This window comes from Gekko japonicus, unplaced genomic scaffold, assembly GCF_001447785.1.
Source record: "Gekko japonicus isolate JY-2015 unplaced genomic scaffold, Gekko_japonicus_V1.1 scaffold306, whole genome shotgun sequence".
Classification (NCBI taxonomy): Eukaryota; Metazoa; Chordata; class Lepidosauria; order Squamata; family Gekkonidae; genus Gekko; species Gekko japonicus.
The window spans coordinates 737,669-759,773 of NW_015172013.1; the positions used below are offsets into that span (position 1 = coordinate 737,669).

A 22,105-nucleotide genomic window follows, 5' to 3' on the forward strand; every position below is an offset into this window, starting at 1 on the left:
TTTAAAAATACAGGCCTAATTTGTCCTGGTTTCCCTCAAGGAAACTTTGGGAACTGTAGCTCCTATGAAGAGGCTAACTGACATTAAGCGGCCCTCACAAAACTACAATTCCCAAGGTTCCTCAGTAGAGTTGCCAGGCCCCCTCGTTGAGGGGCGTTCTGGGGGTGGGCAAGGATGTTGTGTGATGTGCTGATGTCACCCGGAAGTGTCGTCAGCAATGTCGGGGGGGGGATGCTCTGCTTTTTGGGCAAACTCTATTATAAAAATGGCCTCAAACCATAGAGTTTTGCCCCAAAAGCAAAACATCGCCTCCCAACATTACCAACACGCTGACGTTGTGATGTCAGCATGTCACGCATGGCATTGGGGTGGGGGGAATTTCCTCCCACCAGCCAGGAGCCCACAAAAGTGGGGAATCTCCCACCCCCATCTGGGGAATGGGAACAATATTCCTCAGGCAAAGTCAGGAGGGAATGTGACTGGTTTGAGTTGAAAGTCATAGACCTACATAGAAGGCAAACGAGCACCAGTTACCCCAATTTTTCTGTATTTTGGGTGTGTGGAAGAAACACCAAACTTTTTAAATCTCCGTCTGGTTTTTGGAAAGGGGGAAGGGAACTACAGCCACTTGTTTTTTGGGGGTTTTGCTTGTGCACAACATAGCCAGAGGAGGCCCTACATAAAGGAGGTAGTGTATAGCAGTCAGGGATGCAGCATGATGAAGATGTCTGACCATTGCGGGGTGTGGGCTATCTGCTCCAGAAACCATTCATGTACTCCTTACAGATTCCAGATTGCAGCAGGAAATACAAGGTGCCATATTGATGGTCACATAGCAACCACCCTCTTCTTCCAGTGCGTCAGTCTTCTTGGAACAGGACTTAGGCCAGGAGGGCTGGCTCTGGGGCCACATGAGGCCACAGCAGTAGCCTCATCAGCAAAGAAGGATATGGATGGGGCAATTCTCTGCTGGGCCAATTGACATCCTTCCTTGGGTAGGCTTGAGCTTAAGGGCCTCTAGTTGCCAATCTCTGGATATTTACTGGGGTTGTAGCTTCAAATAACTTATCTTGGAAGGCAAACCACTATGTCCTACACCTAAAGCTATGTGGTTAAAACATGGGGGGAAGGACATGATCCGGCACGCGCTTCTTGTTGGACATACACGAAGCAGAGCAACGCATTGGAGATTGGATACTAGGAGGAGGAGAAGGATGAGGAAGGCCTTCCTAGTTGCTCAGCACTGTCCCAACTCGCTCTTCCCCTCGCTGTCCTGGCAGATTATATATTCTGGCAGCAAGGCGCTTGTTTCCCTTCCTGATGAGTAGGCAGGACTTTGATGGGCTCGATGGTGCTGCTGGGGCTGAACTCTGTCTCCGACTGCCCGCTGGCAATTTGCCTTTGGGATACAATCCGGTAGATTTCTGAAAGACCACAAAATACAAGAAATGACGAGGAGGCCGAACTAATGGGTGAAGTCAACACGGGAGTCATGTACGCACAGTGCAACTGCATACAGGCAATGGGAAAAGAAGGACCATCTATATATCTAATACCGAAGTGGCCCCCTCAGTGCGGATATCTAAATCAGCACAGAGGGGGCACTTGGGGGGGAGGGAGAGTTTTGTGCACACGTGGGGCGGTCCCCAGGTGTGCACAAAAATCTAAAAAGTTTTTTTAAAAATCGGGGGGATACTTAAATCCCCCCAAAAGTGACAGAGCGTCCCCTGTGCATGCGCAGGGAACGCTCTGTAGCCGGCCTCGCCGCCGCGGCGGAGCCGGGCGGGGGGGGGAGGATCGGCCTTGCCGCCGCCGCCTCGGAGCTGGGCGGGGGGAAGACTGGCCTCGCCGCCGCCGCTGCCTCAAAGCAGGGCGGGGGGGAGGACCAGCCTCGCCGCCGCCTCGGAGCCGGGCGGGGGGGAGGACCGGCCTCGCCACCGCCGCCTCGGGGAGATCGAGCGGGGGGGATGGAGGAGACAGAGCTCTTCTCCCCGCCCGCGAGTATCGCGGGTCCCCTTAACCCCCCGCGAGTACCGCGGCTCTCCTTACTTGTGCTTACTAACACTGTCCCCGCACATTCAGCCTAAATCTGGTGTATACAGCCTACCAGAGCTGGATTTATGTACAAGATAAATGCAGTACAGTTTAGGGCCTCTGACTATAAGGAGTCTCTAAGCACAAAATATTACCAAATGTCAACGTTTGAATGCTATACTTTCGGGGAGGGGGGAATTCTATGGGATCTTTTAAACTTGACAGTTATGGCCTCAGCATGTCTTAAACCAGTCCTGCAGCCTGGCTGTGCATATTAAAAAAAAATAGCATGGCATACAGTGGGGAAAACTGTTTTTCAGATTTCAATAAAGGAACCTACATGTGTTCAGTTTTATAGCCACGCAGGCTCTGTCTTTGATCATTTACATGGGGATGCTAGAAGGCACGGTCCTACTCTCTTCCTGTTCTCATTATGTCATATGGGGAAAGCCTGATGGGGGGTGGGTCAGGTCACTTTGGAGACAGGTAATTCAGTCTGTCAGAGTGTTTCCATGGGTGGAAAAAAAAATTCACTTTTTGGACAAAAAGGAAATACTTCTTGGACAAAGTGAGTTACTTCTTTACAGACAGGGTGATTAAAATGTGGAATTCGGGGCAGAGGATGCAGTGATGGCAACAGGTGGAGGCAGCTTTAAAAGGGGATTAGACAGATTCATGGAGGAGAGGTCTGCCAGTAACTACTAGCCATGGTGGCTGAGGGGACCCTCCGTGTTCAGAGGCACTAAGCCTCCGAACCCCAGAGCCAGGAGGCAACATCAGGGGAAGTCCTCAAACTCTATGCCCTGTTGTTGGCCATCCAGAATAAAAGGTTAGGCACTGTGTGAGACAGGATGCTAGAGAAGATGGACCACTGGTCTGATCCAGCAGAGCTCTTCTTACGTTCTTAATGGGACTTTCTTGCCTCCCCCCTTGGGTTGCCAGCTCCGGGTAGGAAACACCAGGAGATTTTGAGGGTGGAGCCAGATGAGGGCAGGAGTTGTGCTGGGGAAGGACTTCAATGGGTCATAATGCCATAGAACCCAGCTTCCAAAACAGCCATTTTCTCCAGGTGAACTGATCACCTAGAGATCAGATGTAATCCCAGGAGATCTCCAGCTTCCACCTGGAGGTTGGCAAGCCTACTCTCCCTCCTGCTGCAGCCCAAAATGTCATCCTAAAATCTAAGAACAACACTTGGGGGGTATTTTGGGCTACAGCAGGGCAGGGGAAGTGAGAAAGTTACACTCCATAGTTAGAAATTGTTCCACATGCAGAAGTATTTTGGTGGATCCAAGCCCAGATGTGGTTGAAATTAAGACAGCTACATGCAGCAAATGCCAGTAGGCCAAACCACACTGGCACTCACCCTGCTTCTCTGGAAGTCCTTTGTAGGGTTGCCAGATCCCTCCTGGCAGATGGTGTGTGTGGGGGAACAACAGGAGCAGCAGGGAGGCCCAGCCTTTGTACAGTGATGTGTCTATGTCACTGCCCACATGACCAAGAAGTGATGTCATCACTTCTGGGATGTCAGGGTGACACTCTGATGTTTGGGCAAAACTCTATGGTAAATTTGGCTTCTACCATAAGAGTTTTTGCCCAAATACCGGAGTGTCACCCCTGATGTCTCGTGATGACATCACTTCCAGGTCATGGGGGCAATGACGCTGGATCTCTCTCTTTTTCTGAGTGTATTCTGATTGGCAAAGCAGGGAGGTGGGAACCTCCACCTTTACCAGGGGATATAGCAACCCTAATCCTTTGCTGCGGCTGATTTTATTTGATTGTACAACTGGATTCATTCGGGATGACGGCCTCATGCAGTAGCTCTTTGATTCGTTCTTGCAGGACTTGTGAGGTCTAATTATAGAAAGCCTTGGGGAAGGATATGGGGGAGGGCTTGTAAATCAGCACTGCCACTAGGGTCGCCAAGTCGATTTTCGCCGGGAGCGGGGGGCTCCCGGCTGGCGTCTGGTGTGCGCACGCTCACCGCATGCACGCCACCCGGAAGTGACGTGACAACGCCAGGCACACTGGGGGCGGGGCCATGGCCATACGAGGGAAAACCATATTCCCTCGGATGGCCGTGGCCCCGCCCCCAGCGTGCCCGCATCACTTCTGGGTGAAGCGCACTTCGGGGAGGAGTTCCCCCTGGGGCCCGATCCAGCGGTGGCGGGGAACGGGCCTCTAGGGCGGGGAAACCGTAGGGACTTGGGAAGCCTAACTGCCACCGACAGTTACCAACTTTCAGGTAGCAGCTGGAGCTCTCCCAGAATTACAGCCAGTCTCCAGACAACAGAGATCAGTTTCCCTGGAGAAAATGGCTGCTTTGGAAGGTGGACTCTATGGCATTCTACCCTACCGAGCTCCTTCCCCTCTCTAAACTCCGCCGTCCCCTGGCTCCGCCTTCCAAATTACCAAGAATTTCTCAACCTAGAGCAGCCAATCTTACTGCTCCCCACCTCAGCCAGCACTGCAAGGAGGTGAGAGGCTGCCACCCTTCTCTTCACTCAGTACCACACCACAGGAAGGAGGGAGAGGGAAGGAGAATGAAGACCACATCTAGTTAAGTTTACTATCAGTCTGGAATTGTGCAGCACCTGCTTACAAAAACCATTTAAAGGTAAATGGTTTTTGCAAGCAGGTGCCGCCAACGCCTTCCAAGGAGCTGCGTCCCCAATGTGATGACATCACTTGGGTGTGATGTCATCGTGTCGGGGACATCCACACCCCCTCCTGGAACGCCCCCCCCCCAAAAAAAAAATCTCCCTGCCAGCAACAAGATAGGATCCAGCAAGCCTAGGCTGAATTAGGCCAGAAGGTTGCCGGCTGCTGACTCTTCTTCAGGTTCCCATAGAAGTTAAGCTCCAGTATGTGTCACTAAACTTAAAGGTAGATTCAGGAGGGTAACCATGTTGGTCTGAAGCAATAGAACAGAGTTTGAGTCTAGTGGCACCTCTAAGACCAACAAAGTTTAATTAAAGGTGCCACTGGACTCAAACTTTGTAAACTTGAAGGTATATGTCTCCTCCGCCCCATCTTCTCTTCTCTCTGTCGCCTCTCATCTTGAATTTTAGATTGTGAATTCTCAGAGCCACAGCCTAGCTTTGATTATGCGGCTGCCCATAACTGGGGCTGCTGACAGAGGGGGACTGGAGGGACAAAATTCAGGCAGCCTCAAGTCAGCTGCAACGCCCCATCATGGAATGCATTAAAAAAAAATCGAATGCAGTTCTGCCTGCAGCCACTAGGGGCACAAGGAAGGCAGAGCACAGCAAAGCGCTCGGCTTTACTGCAAAGTTTACCAAGATGCCGAGGGAAAACCTGTTTGCTGATCAGATCGTGCTAAAAAAAAAACATCAGCCAAGCCTGCCCTGGAGTAAAGGAAGACCAGCTAGGACAGGATGCAGCCTCCTAAAAACGTCTATGGTCTCCTTTTCCCTTTAGTTCTACCCAGTTCCTGCACAGCCAGGCTTCACTAGTTTTATTTTCTGATGGGACATGTGGATCCTTTTATTATTACAGACGCATGTTAACAGCCAGCCAAGTACTTTTGTTTTGTTATGATATTTGGTTTGGATCAGGGTCATATGGGGGAGGGGAGCACGCCCAGATGGACTCTTTGCCTGGGGGCCCATGGTGGCTCTCGGTAGCCCTGCCCATAACTAGCATTACATAACATCTGTTTAAGAACCCCAGTAGCTAGTAGGCGGCCCATCACAGGTAGCCCATGCCCTAGAGCATAGCTAGAGCTTACCGCATAATGCAGAAGAAGGTGCATGCATGTGGGGCAACTTACCTGTGAGGATGTTGTGAAAGGCGGTCTCCACGTTGGTGGAATCCAGAGCCGAAGTTTCTATGAAGGACAAGCCGTTCTTTTCTGTGGGAAGCGCAGAGGGAAACCCTGTCAGATCTTATCCACACATCTCTACTTTGGCACGACTTAATTTCCTGAGACTTCATGCTAGATTTCAAGAAGCAATTGCTTCAAAGTTCTACTAAAGCTACACTGTCGTCTGGAAACTCTACTCCCCTATATCAGCTGACCTACAAGGAGCTACTAGGGTTCGCTCAGTGGTAAGCAAAAAGGTTCTCTGTACATGCTCAGAGACAAGCACACGGTGCTGCCTTCTACTGAGTCAGACCATTGGTCAGGGAGATCCAGTGTGGTGTCGTGGTTAAGAGCGGCGGACTCTAATCTGGAGAGCCAGGTTCGATTCCCCACTCTTCCTCCACATGAAGCCAGCTGGATGACCTTGGGTCAGCCACAGTTCTCTCAGCCCAAAAAATAAACCTAGCTCACCAACCCCCAAAAAATAGATGCTAGAGTTTCAGGCTGCCAGACAATTTTTGGCAGGCCCATAGCTATGGTGGGGCTTTTGGGGGCTCCACCCCCTTTCTTAAAGGCACAGCCCCACAAGAATTTATCCTAGAAGTGCTTTTTTCAGTCATCTTTAAACGTTTTTTTTTTTAAAGGTGTGTGCTCTTTTAATCAGAGTGGGGTGCTGTAGTTGACTAATTCCCGCACTGAGCAAGGGGGTTGGAGTAAGTGACCTCTAGGATCCCTTCTAACTCTGTGTCAGTAAACTGGTCTCCTTTAAGCGAGTTTTTCTGTCTAAGTGTTCGCTTTCTTGACTATAGAAGTCATCACCCCCACCTGCCGGCTTGTTCTCAGAATTGTTGCTCAGGCTGGCAGGAGTGATTAACTTGCAGCAGCTGAGAACTGTCGTCTCAAGTGGCTGACAGTTTGCAATTCAGAGACCTCTCCTGGTAACAACTTTCTATTGGCTAAATGGCTTTTCTTTTTGAACTGAGAACTTCAGCCCCACCAGAAAAAAGAAATTGCCCCACAAGCCACAAAATCCTGGCTACGGGCCTGATCTTCGGATCTCCTGGCTACACTACACCCACTGCCATCTGATAATTAATTAATTAGACCATTGGTCTATCAAGATTGGTATGGTCTACTTTGGCAGTAGCTTACATCCCCTTTGAACTGATCCTTTTAACTAGAGATGCCAGGGATTGTACGTGGGACCTTCTGCACGCAAAGCAGATGCTGTACCACTGAGCCACTACAGAATCCTTGACTATCGGAATAGTACAGAATATCTGACCAAGGAAGCTTTGATTCTCGAAAGCTGAAAATCTTGTTGGTCTCTAAGGTGCTACAGGACTCATATCTAGCTGTACAGAATATCAGCTTTGGTAAACAGGCTCTGAGGATATTTATTTCCTCTATACCTTGCCTGCCATGGCGGGGTGGGATACAAATTAAATAAATTAAATAAATAATAATTACTTCTATCGCGGCAACATGTGTGGGGCATGAAGGAAGGCTCCTTCCCATCTAGGCATTGCCCAGGCCCAGACATGTCTAGTTCCAGCCTGTGTTCATCCCCATCATATCCAGGGGGGCTCTTATTCCCAGAAATCCATATGTGCAAAAGAAGAGTGATTGGAATTAACAAGAAAAGATAGATAGATATTTCAAGAGGTTGAGACGTTTGGTCCAACTGCATCGTCTTAACATTCTAGCCATATCTACATCTAACCCTCAGTTTCTAATCCTCATTCTGCAAAATTAGTCTGCAAACTGTGCAGGCAATTTAGTGGGGGTGAGAATGCAGGCTGAAAATGCCCTAGACTGCCCTTCCCTCACCAGCAGTGGCAGAAGGAGGAGGAGGAGGAGGAGGAGGAGGAGGAGATTGGATTTATACCCTGCCCTTCACTCTGAGTTTCAGAGCGGTTTACAGCTTACAAACTCCTTTCCCTCCCCCTCCCCACAACAGACACCCTGTGAGGTGGGTGGGGCTGAGAGAACTCTTTCAAGAACTGCTCTTTGAAGAACAGCTCTGACAGAACTATGGCTTGCCCAAGGTCATCCAGCAGCTGCAAGTGGAGGAGTGGGGAATCAAACCCGGTTCTCCCAGATTACAGTCCACACACTTAACCGCTACACCAAACTACACCAAACAAATTTAACACAAGCATGATTGATTGGCATGAACTTGTAACAGGCTTGTGATGGAGAGGAAGTACATACAGCCTTGAACTAGTACTTAAACTAGTTCCAGCCTGTATTCATCCCCATCATATCCGGGGGCCTCTGAGAAATCTGTATCTGCCTCTATGAAGTTAATCCTGAAATTTCTCCCTCACCAGAGCAAGAGAGAAAGAACGAGAGCATTGTGGTATGGAGCAGCTAAAATGCTGGAATCTGATTGGGGATAGCTGAGATCAAATCCCCAGCTCAGCCATGAAGTTCATTAGGCTGGGCATCATCTCTCAGCCTAGCCTACCTTGTAGGGTCGTTGGGAGGACATAATGAGTCACGGAACCCTTTCTATACACTGCTGTGAGCTCCCTAGAGTATAAACATTAGGAAGAACTTCCTGACAGAGCGGTTCTTCCGCAGTGGAACAGTCCTCCTCAGGAGGTGGTGGGCTCTCCTTCTTTGGAGGTTTCCAAGCAGAGGCTAGATGGCCATCTGACAGCAATGCAGATTCTGTGAACTTAGGCAGATCGTGAGAAGGGAGAGCAGGTAAAGTTGCATCAGTGCTTAGTTCTCATGGCCCTTTCTTATGTGACCGTTGCTATTTTGGGCTCAGGAAGCAATTTTTCTCCAGGCCAGTTTGGCCGGGGATCCTGGAGGTTCTTTTGTCATCTTCTGGGCATGGAGCAGGGGGGTCACTGGGGGTGTCTGGGAGGGGGGGAGGTAGGTGTGAATTTCCTGCATTGTGCAGGGGGTTGGACCAGCTGACCCCGGAGGTCCCTTCCCACTCTATGATTCTCTGATTCCAGGGTAGGCAGAGTTCTGTACCTGCAAAGCTTTTGGCCTCATCCGTGGGCACGGCCCGTAGATGTCGCAGATCACTCTTATTCCCCACCAACATAATGACGATGTTGGTGTCCGCATGATCTTGCAGTTCCTTCAGCCAGCGCTCTGCGTTCTCATAGGTTAGGTACTTGGCAATGTCATAGACAAGAAGGGCCCCAACCGCTCCTCGGTAGTAACTGTGGGGCGGGGAAAGAAAGAAAGATCACTTGTGGCTGGACTTAACGCTACAGCCAATTGTCCCGTTCCCTCCCCCCCAAAAAAACACCCAGTTAAACATTATAGTAAGCACATATTTTTAGCCCATTACAAATGCTTAACTGGCAGTTGATTTTATTACGGATGGCCATATGTTTCACATATTTATTTATTATATTTAAAACACTCATCAGCTGCCTTTCTTCCTTACGGTGCTCGAAGAGGCTTACAACGTAGATTTTAAAAAAGATACTTACAACAGGGCTCTTTTTGTAGAAAAAGCCCAGCAGGAACTCATTAGCATAATAGGCCACACCCAACAGCAGAAACTCATTAGCATATTAGGCCACACCCCTGACAGCACAGCTCATTAGCACATTAGGCTGCACCCCCATGTTGCCAGAAGTGTGGTCATCCAGCCACACCCACCTTTTGCTTCTTATTCTATTTACCTTGTTTGTTGTCAAAACCCAGAGCTTTTTTGTAGCAGGAACTCCTTTGCATGTTAGGCCACACACCCCTAATGTAGCCAATCCTAATGAGTTTCTGCTGTTGGGTGTGGCCTGTTATGCTAATGAGTTCCTGCTGGGCGTGGCCAACTCGGGAGCCAGCCGGAACTCCGTTCCTGTGCGTTCCTGCCCAAAAATAGCCCTGCTTACACATTAAAAACCAACATTTAAAATCACAATTCCAGACTGCTAGTAAACTTAGCTAGATGTGGTCCTAAATGAAACCATCTTCAACTGCCTCCTAAAGCTGGAAAGGGAGGGTGTTCCATAATCGTGCGCCTGCCACAGAAAACGCCCTCTCTTGGGTACCCACAAAAGGAACTTCTTTGATGGAACAATCAAAACAGCCTCTCTCCCTGTGATCTTAATCCCCAGGCAGGAACATATACCCCAGTCCCAAGCCACGTAGGGCGTACAACAACTACTAGTATGGAGGTGCATACAAATTTACCATTGTTTAGATTGTTTTGTCTTCTTTTAAAAAAAAAAAAAATTCTACCCTGTACAGCACAAAAAACAAACTTACCGCCCTGACCTGGATAGCCCAAGCCAGCCTGATCTCGTCAGATCTTGGAAGCTAAGTGGGGCCGACCCTGGTAAGTACTTGGCAGGGAGACCTCCAAGGAATACCAGGGCCGGGACACAGAGGCAGGCAATATCAAGCCACCTCTCTGAAAGCATCCATGCCCCACTAGGGGTTGCCAGAGGTCACCATGACTTCCAGGCCCTTAGGCACCCCCCCAAAAAAATAGAAGAAGAGATTGGATTTATACAGAACATAAGAACATAAGAGACGCCAATGTTGGATCAGGCCAAAGGCCCATCCCGTCCAACACTCTGTGTCACACAGTGGCCAGAAATACCAGTGCCATCAGGAGGTCCACCAGTGGGGCCAGGACATTAGAAGCCCTCCCACTGTTGACCCCCCCAAGCACCAAGAAGACAGAGCATCACTTGCCCCAAAGCCCCTATCTATACCTTGTGGTTAATAGCCACTGATGGACCTCTGCTCCATATGCTTATCTAATTCCCTTTTGAAGCCGTCCATGCTTGTAGCCGCCACCACTTCCTGTGGCAGTGAATTCCAAGTGTTAATCACTCTTTGGGTGAAGAAGTACTTCCTCTTATCCGTTCTAACCCGACCGCTCAGCAGTTTCACGGAGTGCCCACGAGTTCTTGTATTGTGAGAAAGGGAGAAAAGTACCTCTTTCTCTACCTGCTCTTTCCCATGCATAATCTTATAAACCTCAATCATGTCACCCCTCAGTCCTCGTTTCTCCAAGCTAAAGAGCCCTAAGCGCTTTAACCTTTCCTCATAGGGAAAGTGTTCCAACCCTTTTATCATTCGAGTTGCCCTTTTCTGCACTTTTTCCAAAGCTATGATATCCTTTTTAAGGTGTGGTGACCAGAACCCCGCCCGAAAGGTGTCTCAGAGCGGTTTACAAACTTCTTTCCCTTCCCCTCCCCACAACAGACACCCTGTGAGGTAGGTGGGGCTGAGAGAGCTCTTGACAGAAACTGCCCTTTTTCAAGAACAGCTCCTTATCAGAGCTACGGCTTGCCCAAGGCCATCCAGCCAGGTGCAAGTGGAGGAGTGGGGGAATCAAACCCGGTTCTCCCAGATTAGAGTCCGCGCACTTAACCACTACACCAAACTGGCTTTGGTAAATACTTACCAAAGAAAGAAAAAACATCAAAACCAAAATTTCCTTTCCCGATCAGGCCGTGGCTCCTTGTAGCACCTTACTGGGCACTGCTAGGAACAGGATATTAGACTCGATGGTTTGTTAGCCTGAGCCAGCATAGCTACCGTTTTCCTGCTGAGAATGGGGAGCACCCATAGGGTTGCTAACTCTGGGTCGGAAAATTCCTGGAGGTTTTGGGGGTGGAGAGGAAGATCCTTTCCAACACCTGTTTTCTTAGGCCTTCTCGGTTTAAACCTTTATCCTTTGGCACACAAAGCATGATTTCTCTACCATCAGTCTATCAGTGTCGTCATTGTCTACTCAGACTAGCAGTGGTTCTCCAGGGTTTTATGTAGAGGATTTTGCCCATGCCATGCTTTGTTTCTGAGCCGTTGGGCCTGGCTAGGGGAGTTCTCAAGGGTTTCCAGGTCCCCCTAAATTTCTGGAGAACCCCTTCCTAAATCCCACATGGCTCCGCCTCCATAAATAGTGACAATGGCCTGTGATGTCACTGGCTCCTCCCTGTGATGTCACTGGGCCTCAGTTCTTTTAAGGACCTGGCACAGCGATGCCTCTGGCCCGCCCCCCCCCAGGAAATGGGAAAGTCTACGCCCTTGGGTGGAGCCTGGGGAGGGTGGGGCTTGGGAGAAAGGAGGGACCTCAGAAGAGTACAGTGCCACAGAGTGCATCCTCCAAAGCAGCCACTTTATCCAGGGGAACCGATCTCGTCGTCTGAGATCTCCAGGGTCCACCTGGAGGCTGGCAACCCTAGACAGGGGGAGATTGCAAATGCAAATAATAGTAATAACTGAGGGCTTTCCCCAAATCAAACTGGAAACTAAGGTGTTTGTTTTCACACTCGCTCCCACAGTCTCCACCTAAGCCTTGCCACGAAGTCCAAAGCCACCTCTCATTTGGTGATTGCCAAGCCAGGACAGGGAAACCTCCTCAAAGGAGCCGGTGGTGGGAAGTGGCATCAAGCCGCAGCCGATTTAGGTGACCCTGTAGGGTTTTTGAAGCAAGAAATAGGCAGGGGTGGTTTGCCATTGCCTGCCTCAACAAAGCAACCCTGGACTTCCATAGTGGTCTCCCACCCACGTACGAACTGGGGCCGACCCTGCTTAGCTTCTGAGATCTGACGAAATCATGCCAGCCTGGCCATTCAGGTCAGGACATTTTGGCTTATTTTTGAGCTATGACACAGCAAGAACATTTCTGGCACACCACCAACATAGACAAATCACCCTGTGCCCGTCGGATGGGCACTGGTCAGTGAGACAAGAGTGGAACCCGTGAAGCACCTACCCTTTTAAACCAGTGGGCATGAACAGGTATCAAAAGGCCAAAGAGAACAAAGAGGGGTTCTGCAGGACTTACGCAGAAGTAATGGCACGGTAGCGTTCTTGTCCAGCTGTGTCCCAGATCTGGGCTTTCACGGTCTTGTTGTCCACCTGGATGCTGCGTGTGGCAAACTCAACCCCAATGGTGCTTTTACTCTCCAGGTTGAACTCGTTCCGGGTGAATCGCGAGAGCAGGTTGCTCTTCCCTACTCCAGAGTCACCAATGAGGACAACTGCAAAGCCACAAAGGGGGGGGGGAATCAAGAATAGTCAAGCTTCAGAATGGTATACGGGGGCATCACGTGATTGTTTTTGCTACCTAACTCTAATAGTTCACACTGCCCATTTTATTCCTAGCTTTGCCTTTTGGGGGACACCTTGTTAAAATTTTGCAAAACGCTTATTGCAAGCTGACGGGAAGAAATGTGGTGTTGGAGGGCCATCGGAGGTACCGTAGACCATCAAAAAGACAAATAAGTGGATTCTAGATCAAATCGAGCCTGAACTCTCCCTAGAAGCTAACTGTATTTTGGTCACATTGTGAGAAGGCAAGACTCACTGGAAAAGACAATAATGCTAGGAAAAGTGGAAGGCAGCAGGAAAAGAGGGAGACCCAACTTCCAAGGAGCTCCTGGTTCTCAGGGAACGTGTGTGCTCCCTTGAGGCCAAGGTGGCTGACCTGGAGAAGCAGAGACAGTCAGCTAGGCACACAGAAAAGACTCTCGGGGACTTATTAGCTACGTCCCACTCTGGATCTGGCAGCCCCGCTGCTGTCAGGGAGCATGAGGGTCTAGGGGAAACAGGGCACCGGGCTGAGGATAAGGGGAATGTGCCCTCAGAAGGGACCTCTTCCCCAGCTGGTGAGCGGCTCTCCTTTTGCACCAAGGAACCATCCCTGAGCAGGGTGGGAGGGGGGCTCTTGGTAGTGGGTGATTCGATCCTTAGGCAGGTAGACAGCTGGGTGGCGAACCCGCGTACTGACCGTATGGTGACTTGCCTGCCTGGTGCGAAGGTAGCGGACATTACGCGTGTTTTAGATAGGCTGGTAGATAGTGCTGGGGAGGAGCCAGTGGTCGTGGTGCATGTCGGCACCAACGATGTGGGGAAATGCAGTCGTGAGGTCCTGGAGGAGAAATTTAGGATGCTGGGCAGGAAACTTAGGTCCAGGACCTCCAAGGTAGCCTTCTCAGAAGTGTTACCTGTTCCACGCGCAGGGCCGGAGAGACAGGCAGAGATCAGGAGTCTCAATGCGTGGATGAGACGATGGTGTAGGGGGGAAGGGTTCAGGTTTGTTAGGCACTGGGATACTTTTTGGAACAAGAGGGAGCTGTACAGGCGAGACGGTCTCCACTTGTCCCGAGAAGGAACCAGGCTGCTGGCACTTAAAATCAAAAAGGTGGCAGAGCAGCTTTTAAACTGAATATTGGGGGAAAGCCGACAGGAGATGAAAAGTCTCTGGTTCGGGTTGGCTCATCTGAGAGAGGTGAGGGGGTACCGGTTGCTTTTCTACAGGGAGGTGGATTGAAATTGTCCACAGAGGCCATGGCTGGTGACATGGACTGCCGGACAACGACTCGAGATAGCAAGAGGAAGGATGCAGGCTTAACTTGTAAGGGAAATTACAGCTGTTTCTATACAAATGCTAGAAGTGTCCGAGGTAAAATCGGGGAGTTGGAGTGCTTGGTGTCGGAGGGAAAAATAGACATTGTGGGTATTTCTGAAACTTGGTGGGATGAGGAAAATCAGTGGGACACAGTGATTCCCGGTTATATATTATATCGGAAGGATAGGGGGGGAAGGGTTGGAGGTGGGGTAGCTCTGTATGTCAGAGAGGGTATAAAGTCTAGAAAGATTGAGAGGCTAAGTGAATTGGATTCGCTTCTGGAAGTTCTATGGGTTGAAATAGGGGGGCCAAAAGGAAACTTAACACTGGGAGTTTGTTATCGCCCACCAGATCAAAAGATAGAGGAGGATTATAAAATGATGAATGCCTTAAAGATAGCAACTAGACAAAAACACTGTGTAATAATAGGTGATTTTAACTACCCACACATTGATTGGGTCAATATGTGTTCTAGCCGGGAAAAAGAGATTGAGTTTCTAGACACTCTAAATGACTGTGCTATGGAGCAGATGGTCACGGAACCTACCAGGGGAGAGGCGATCCTTGATTTGGTCCTAAGTAACACTCAAGACCTGGTGAGAGATGTAAAAGTGATTGCACCGCTTGGAAACAGTGATCATAATGTTGTTGAGTTCATCATTTGTACAAATAGAGAATTGGCCAAAAAGACTCACACAACCATTTTTAACTTTAAAAGGGGTAATTTCTCTGATATGAGGGGACACGTGGGGAGGAAACTGAAAGGAAAAGTAGAAAGGGTCAAAACAATTGGGGAAGCTTGGGATCTATTTAAAACTACGATCCTAGAAGCTCAAAAAATATATATTCCGCAGGTTAGGAAAGGCACAAACAGGTATAGGAAAAAGCCTGCATGGTTAACAAACAGAGTAATGGAGGCTGTAAAAAGTAAAAAGAATTCCTTTAAGCAGTGGAAAGCTAGTCACAGTGAGGCTGATAAAACGGAACACAGGCTATGGCAAATAAAATGCAAGTCTGAGGTCAGGCAGGCAAAAAGGGAATATGAGGAGCATATAGCAAAAAACGTAAAAACCAACAATAAAACTTTCTTCAAATACATTAGAAACAGGAAACCAGCCAGGGAGGCAGTGGGGCCCTTGGACGACCAAGGGGTAAAAGGAGTATTGAAGGATGATAGGGAAATGGCTGAGAAGCTAAATGCATTTTTTGCCTCCGTCTTCACTGTGGAAGATGAGAAGTGCTTGCCCACTCCAGAACCACTGATTTCAGGAGGGGTGTTGAAAGACCTGAGTCAGATTGAGGTGACGAGAGAGGAGGTCCTAAAACTGATAGACAACTTAAAAACTGAAAAATCACCAGGCCCAGATGGCATACATCCGAGAGTTCTGAAAGAACTCAAATGTGAACTTGTAGATCTCCTGACAAAGATATGTAATCTTTCCTTAAAATCTGCCTCCATTCCTGAGGATTGGAAGGTAGCTAATGTCACTCCCATCTTTAAAAAGGGTTCCAGAGGAGATCCGGGAAATTACAGGCCAGTCAGTCTGACGTCGATACCGGGTAAATTGGTGGAAACCATTATTAAGGAAAGAATTAGTAGGCACATAGATGAACAAAACCTATTGAGGCAGACTCAGCACGGTTTCTGTAAGGGAAGATCTTGTCTCACTAACCTGTTAGTGTTCTTTGAGGGGGTGAACAAACATGTGGACAAGGGGGATCCAATAGATATTATTTACCTTGACTTCCAGAAAGCTTTTGATAAAGTTCCTCATCAAAGGCTCCTAAGTAAGCTCAAAAATCATGGGATAGAAGGACAAGTCCTTTTATGGATCAAAAACTGGCTAGTTCATAGAAAACAGAGAGTGAGTGTAGGTGGGCAATTTTCTCAGTGGAGGGTGGTAAGCAGTGGGGTACCGCAGGGATCAGTACTTGGTCCACTGCTTTTTAACTTGTTCATTAATGATTTGGAGATGGGAGTAAGCAGTGAAGTGGCTAAATTTGCGGATGATACAAAGTTGTTCAGGGTGGTGAAAACCAGTGAGGATTGTGAGGCACTCCAAGGGGATCTGTCAAGGATGGGCGAGTGGGCGTCAACATGGCAAATGGGGTTCAATGTGGCCAAGTGCAAGGTGATGCACATTGGAGCCAAAAATCCTAAATATAAATACACATTGATGGGGTCTGAACTGGCAGAGACTGAGCAAGAGAGAGATCTTGGAGTTGTAGTGGATAACTCACTGAAAATGTCGAGACAGTGTGTGACTGCAATAAAGAAGGCCAATGCTATGCTGGGGATTATTAGGAAGGGTATTGAAAACAGATCAGCCAATATAATAATGCCCCTATATAAATCAATGGTGAGACCTCATTTGGAATACTGTGTGCAGTTCTGGGGACCACACCTTAAAAAGGATATTATAGCTTTGGAAAAAGTGCAGAAAAGGGCAACTCGAATGATAAAAGGGTTGGAACACTTTCCCTATGAGGAAAGGTTAAAGCGCTTAGGGCTCTTTAGCTTGGAGAAAAGACGACTGAGGGGTGACATGATCGAGGTTTATAAGATTATGCATGGGAAAGAGCAGGTAAAGAAAGAGGTACTTTTCTCCCTTTCTCACAATACAAGAACTCGTGGGCACTCCATGAAACTGCAGAGCGGTCGGGTTAGAACGGATAAAAGGAAGTACTTCTTCACCCAAAGAGTGATTAACACATGGAATTCACTGCCACGGGAGGTGGTGGGTGCTACAAGCATGGACGGCTTCAAAAGGGAATTGGATAAGCATATGGAGCAGAGGTCCATCGGTGGCTATTAGCCACAAGGTATAGCTAGGGGCTCTGGGGCAAGTGATGCTCTGTCTTCTTGGTGCTTGGGGGGGGGTCAACAGTGGGAGGGCTTCTAATGTCCTGGCCCCACTGCTGGACCTCCTGATGGCACTGGTATTTCTGGCCACTGTGTGACACAGAGTGTTGGACTGGATGGGCCTTTGGCCTGATCCAACATTGGCGTCTCTTATGTTCTTATGTTCTTAACTTGAGATGGGTCGACTCAGTCAAGGAAGCCCCGACCCTCAGTCTGCAAGACCTGAGCACGGCTGTTGACGATAGGACATTTAGGAGGTCATTAATTCGTAGTATCACCATAAGCAGGAAGCGACTTGATGGTACATCGTAAACACAGTTGCATGCATAACCATCCTTTAGGGGTCAGTTCCCTCCCCAGGGTATGTAAGAAGTTAAATCTCAGCAAGGGGAACAGACTAGGGCTGCCAACCTCCAGGTGGCAATTGGAGATCTCCTGCTATTACAATTGATCTCCAGATGACCAAGTTCAGCTCCCCTGGAGAGAACAGCGGCTTTGGAGGGTGGACTCTATGGCATTTGACCCTGCTGAGGCCCCTCCCCTCCCCAAACCATGCCTTCTCTGGGCTCCACCCAGCTGGCAACCCTAGAACGGATACATTTTGTCTCTAGTGTGCAAACCTGTAAATTCCTGCCCATGAACACTAAGGCATCATGCATCGGTCACATCACAGTTGACCATATCTGTTTTGTAAGGCAACTATATTTTTCTGGCCATAGGGCCTCCCAACCTTCTTGAATTCATGGGCACTTCTGGAATTTTGAGAACACTGAGTGGAGGCCACAACAAAATGGTTGCCATGTGGGCTGGGGCCAATAAAAAAAATCCCTGAAGTTCCAAGCCAAGCATCCTCCTATGATGTTTCCAGCTGTTCCAATACAGGCATTTCCTGCAGACGTAAAGGTGATGCCTCTTGGGCTTTTCCTGGAGCATGTCCTGTCCCAACAATGGGGTGGAAAACCAGGACTGGCGCTTTGCTCTGAGAATGGAGGAAGTGGGCACTAGCAAACACCCTGGCGGGTGCCATAACAATTACGGGCACCACCTTGTAAATCACTGTTGTGTTATTGTGGTGTACTAATTGTATACAATTATGTACTGGGTTTATTGTATTAACATGGCCAGGGTCCGACATACCTGAGGGACCGCCTTTCGCCATACAGGCCCCAAAGAGCACTTTGGTCGGGGCCACAGCACCGTTTAGTGACCCCGGGCCCTAAAGAGGCCAGGCTAGCTACCACGAGGGCCAGGTCCTTTTCGGTGGTGGCCCCTATCTGGTGGAATGAGCTCCCGGAGGAGATCAGGGCTCTGCGGGACCTTTTACAGTTCCGCAGAGCCTGTAAGATGGAGCTCTTCCGCCAGGCTTTTGAGTAGGGGCCGCCGCCGCCACTACCACCACCGCATATATGCGGAGCAGAACCGTCGGGGTAGGCTGATGAGAAATTGGAACATCATGGCTCATACCGTCCCCCTTCTGATTTCGATCTTGGACCTCTTCCTGACATGTAATGGAGTGTGCAATTTTAGTCCTCCATGTATCCTGTGAGTTGTGAATGTTTTTAGCTTCTGTTGTTTTAATGCATCTGTTTTATAGCACTTTGTGCCCTGTAAGCCGCCCTGAGCCTGAGTGCGGGGAGGGCGGGATAGAAATGGAATGAAATTAAACAAACAAACAAACAAACAAACACGGAGAGTTCAGGATAGCCCGATCTTGTCAGATCTCTGAAGCTAAGCAGGGTCAGCCTTGGTCAGTATTTGGATGGGAGGCCACCAGGGAATACCAAGGTTGTCACGCAGAGGTGGGCAATAACAACCTCTGAACATCTCTTTGCTGTGAAAACACCACCAGGGGTCCCCATAAGTCAGCTGTGACTTGATGGCACAAAACATTTATTGGATTCAGTTCCCCCCTTTGACGTGAGTGTGTATTGGTTGAGTCCCATGGGGTGGAGCCCAGTTCCTGCTCCATAGTTCTGTTTGTTAATCAGAATTTTACACTAACTGAGATCTGGCATCCTGAAACCAATTGCTCCTATCTTGCCCAGGGCCCCACAAAATTATGAACTGCTCTGTCCTACACTCACCTCTCATTTTAACTGTTTTTAACTATTATTGCTTCTATTGTTGGATGTGTTCTGTTGTTACCCACCCTGAGCCCGCTTGCAGGAAGAGTGGGATTAGGGTTACCAAGTGTTACCTATATACGGAGCGAGGGACTCCTGGCTTTTTTGGGAGTGCGCGTGCGCAAAGCACGCGCACGCCGCACGCACGTCACCCGGAAGTGACGTGCAGATCAGGGTGGGGTTCCCCTGGGGGCGGGGCCACGACCATCCGAGGATGACTGTGGCCCCGCCCCCAGCGTGCCCGGCGTCGTCACGTCACTTCCGGGTGACGTGCAGATCAGGGTGGGGTTCCCCCCGGGGCCCGATCCGCTGCTGGCGGGGAACGGGCCTCTGGGGCAGGGGTTTCCCCGCCCCCCGGGGGGACTTGGCAAGCCTGGGTGGGATATAAATCGAACAAATAAAATAAATAAAATAAAAACCCACCCTTCCCATCAAGTCTTCTGCTGGATCCCTTAATCTTCCTTCCCATTGAAACAAAGCTTTTCCTCTTGGTTAACTGTGTTTCTCCCTATGACCACCCACTCAGACGAAGGAGTCGGCCATCTTTGTTTATGACACTCTAGAGTACCATGTGCCTTATTTAGGGTTTCCGTATTTTGAAAAAAGAGGTCATATTTCCCGACTGACTACTTCAAACAAGTGATCACTACGACAAATCTCATTTTAAATAACCCTGCAATTTAAACTGATAATTGCTGCTAACTAGGAATATTCCCAACTTTCCCACCCAAAAAGAGGACATTCTCATCAGTTTTTTACAAAGAGCCCCAAAGAGGACAGACACCAAAAAAAGAGGACATGCCCTCTAAAAAGAGGACATCTGGAAACCCAACTTTATTAGTACATACATCATACTATCCATTATGAGCTAATTAGCCCTCCATCCCCATCCTCTAGTAATTGTAAGGTTCTCTAGGAATTAACTGGCCACAGAGCTGTCCCTTTGCAAACAGGAAATGTATAATACACAACTTCAACCAACCACAGCTATTCCCCCTAATCACTGGTTCTCACCAGCATAATGGGTTGGTCGAGCAAAATGGACGTGAGGCACCAGGGCAGCTTTCGACAGGCAATGTTAAAAGGTATAGGTTTAAAACACTTTGGGTTTGCATTTGACAGCTACAGGTTAACCACAGGGGGGGGAAACCCTTATAACTGAGGTCTGACACCATTTCAAGTGGAAGCCTTCTGCTTCTCCATCAATTCAATTTATTAGGTCTTCCAGTGTCCAGGTGGTAGCTGAAGATCTCCTGGGATTACAACTGATCTCCAGGTGACAGATCAGTTGCCCTGGAGAAAATGGCCACTTTGGAAGGTGGACTTTATGGCATTATACCCTATTGAAGTCCCGCCCCTCCTCAGGCTCCACCCCCAGAATCTCCAGATATTTCCCAGCCCAGAGCTGGCAATGCTAGTATTTATTTAGAGACTAGGAATAAGGTCCGTTATAGAAATAAATACAATGAGCTCTAGAAAGAGGCTCTGGGCAGGTGCCCCGACCTTGAGTGTCAATTTCCTGTGGTGACCTCAGCAGGGTATAATGACACCGAGTCCACCATTTTCTCCAGAGGAACTGATCTCTGCTACCTGAAGAACAGTTGTAATTTTGAGTGATCTCCAGCCCTCACCTGGAGATTGGCAACAATGGTTCCCCAGGAGTGATTGGTTAGTTTGGAGGGTGGAGTCTATGGCATTGTACTTGTCTGAGGTCCCACCCCTCCTCAAATACCACCCTCTCCAGGCTCCATCCCTCAAATCTCCAGGAATTTCCCAACCTGGAGTTGGCAACCCTACCTCCTTCCCAGCCAACCATCAACCAACCTTAATCCCTCTGACTTCAGCTTTCCATCTCCTCCCCCCTCCCTCTTGGGGAGCAGTTGTAATTCTGAGTGATCTCTAGCCCCCACCTGGAGATTGGCAACAATGGTTCCCCAGGAGTGATTGGTTAGTTTGGAGGGTGGAGTCTATGGCATTGTACCTGTCTGAGGTCCCACCCCTCCTGAAACTTCACCCTCTCCAGGCTCCATCCCACAAATCTCCAGGAATTTTTGACCTGGAGTTGGCAACCCTATCTCCTTCCCAGCCAATCATCAACCTACCTTTATTTTCCCCTCACTCTTCAGCTTTCCACCCCCCCCACCTGCAGCCTCTACCATGCTCTGAAGCCCTGACAGCCACGTCACATTGGCTGTCATGGGGGGGGGGGCATCTCAGCAGGATATAAGGACACAGAGTTCACCATTTTCTCCAGGGGAACGGATCTCTGCCATGTGGAAAGCAGTTGTAATTCTGAGTGATCTTCAGCCCTCACCTGGAAATTGGCAACAATGGTTTCTCCCAACAGGCACTAAGGGGAAATGTATTTTACCTCAAAATACATTTTACCTCAGAACAGCAAACTGTTTAGAATGTTAGAGGCAAAGGCCAATGAGGCCGCATATGAAAATGTGTTCCAAGGCAAAGGCCAATCAGGCCACATATGCAAATGAACTCTTTATTCTGACTGGCTATGGGGGAAAGAGGAACAGCAAACTGTTTAGAATGTTGGAAGCAGGACTCAGGCAAAGCAGCCAGTGGATAGGGAGACCCTCTGAATGACAGATCACGGAGCCAACTGATTTGGAGGCATGTTGAAATGTTCAGGGGAGTCCATGACCAAAACAGAATTATATATAAGAAGAGATTCATGCCTGGCTTTTCTTCCCAAAGGGGGGCCTCAAAGCAGCTTACAACCATCTTCTCTATTTCATCTGCCTAGCAACCATTTTGTGGTTGACCCAAGGTCAGCCAAGGTCAGATTCCATTGCAGAGGAGAATTTGAATCTGGGCCTCCTAAATTCTAACCTGACACCCTGAACCACTACAAAATGCTGGAAATAATTGCAGAGGGGGAGCTATGTTAGTCTGTTGCA

General features: G+C 49.0%; 1 protein-coding gene across 1 annotated transcript in view; it reads right to left on the reverse strand.

Moving 5' to 3' along the window:
* Nucleotides 1-242: 242 nt before the first annotated feature.
* The window catches only part of LOC107118058 (ras-related protein Rab-11A-like), a 39,817-nt gene continuing 17,954 nt past the window's right edge, over nt 243-22,105 (reverse strand). Inside the window, exons 2-5 of the mRNA XM_015420294.1 lie at nt 12,639-12,834; nt 8,855-9,048; nt 5,831-5,911; nt 243-1,424 (exon numbers count right to left, since the gene is read on the reverse strand). Of these exons, the coding sequence (XP_015275780.1) occupies nt 1,282-1,424; nt 5,831-5,911; nt 8,855-9,048; nt 12,639-12,834 (614 nt within the window). The 3' untranslated portion in view covers nt 243-1,281. The remainder of the gene's footprint in view (nt 1,425-5,830; nt 5,912-8,854; nt 9,049-12,638; nt 12,835-22,105) is intronic.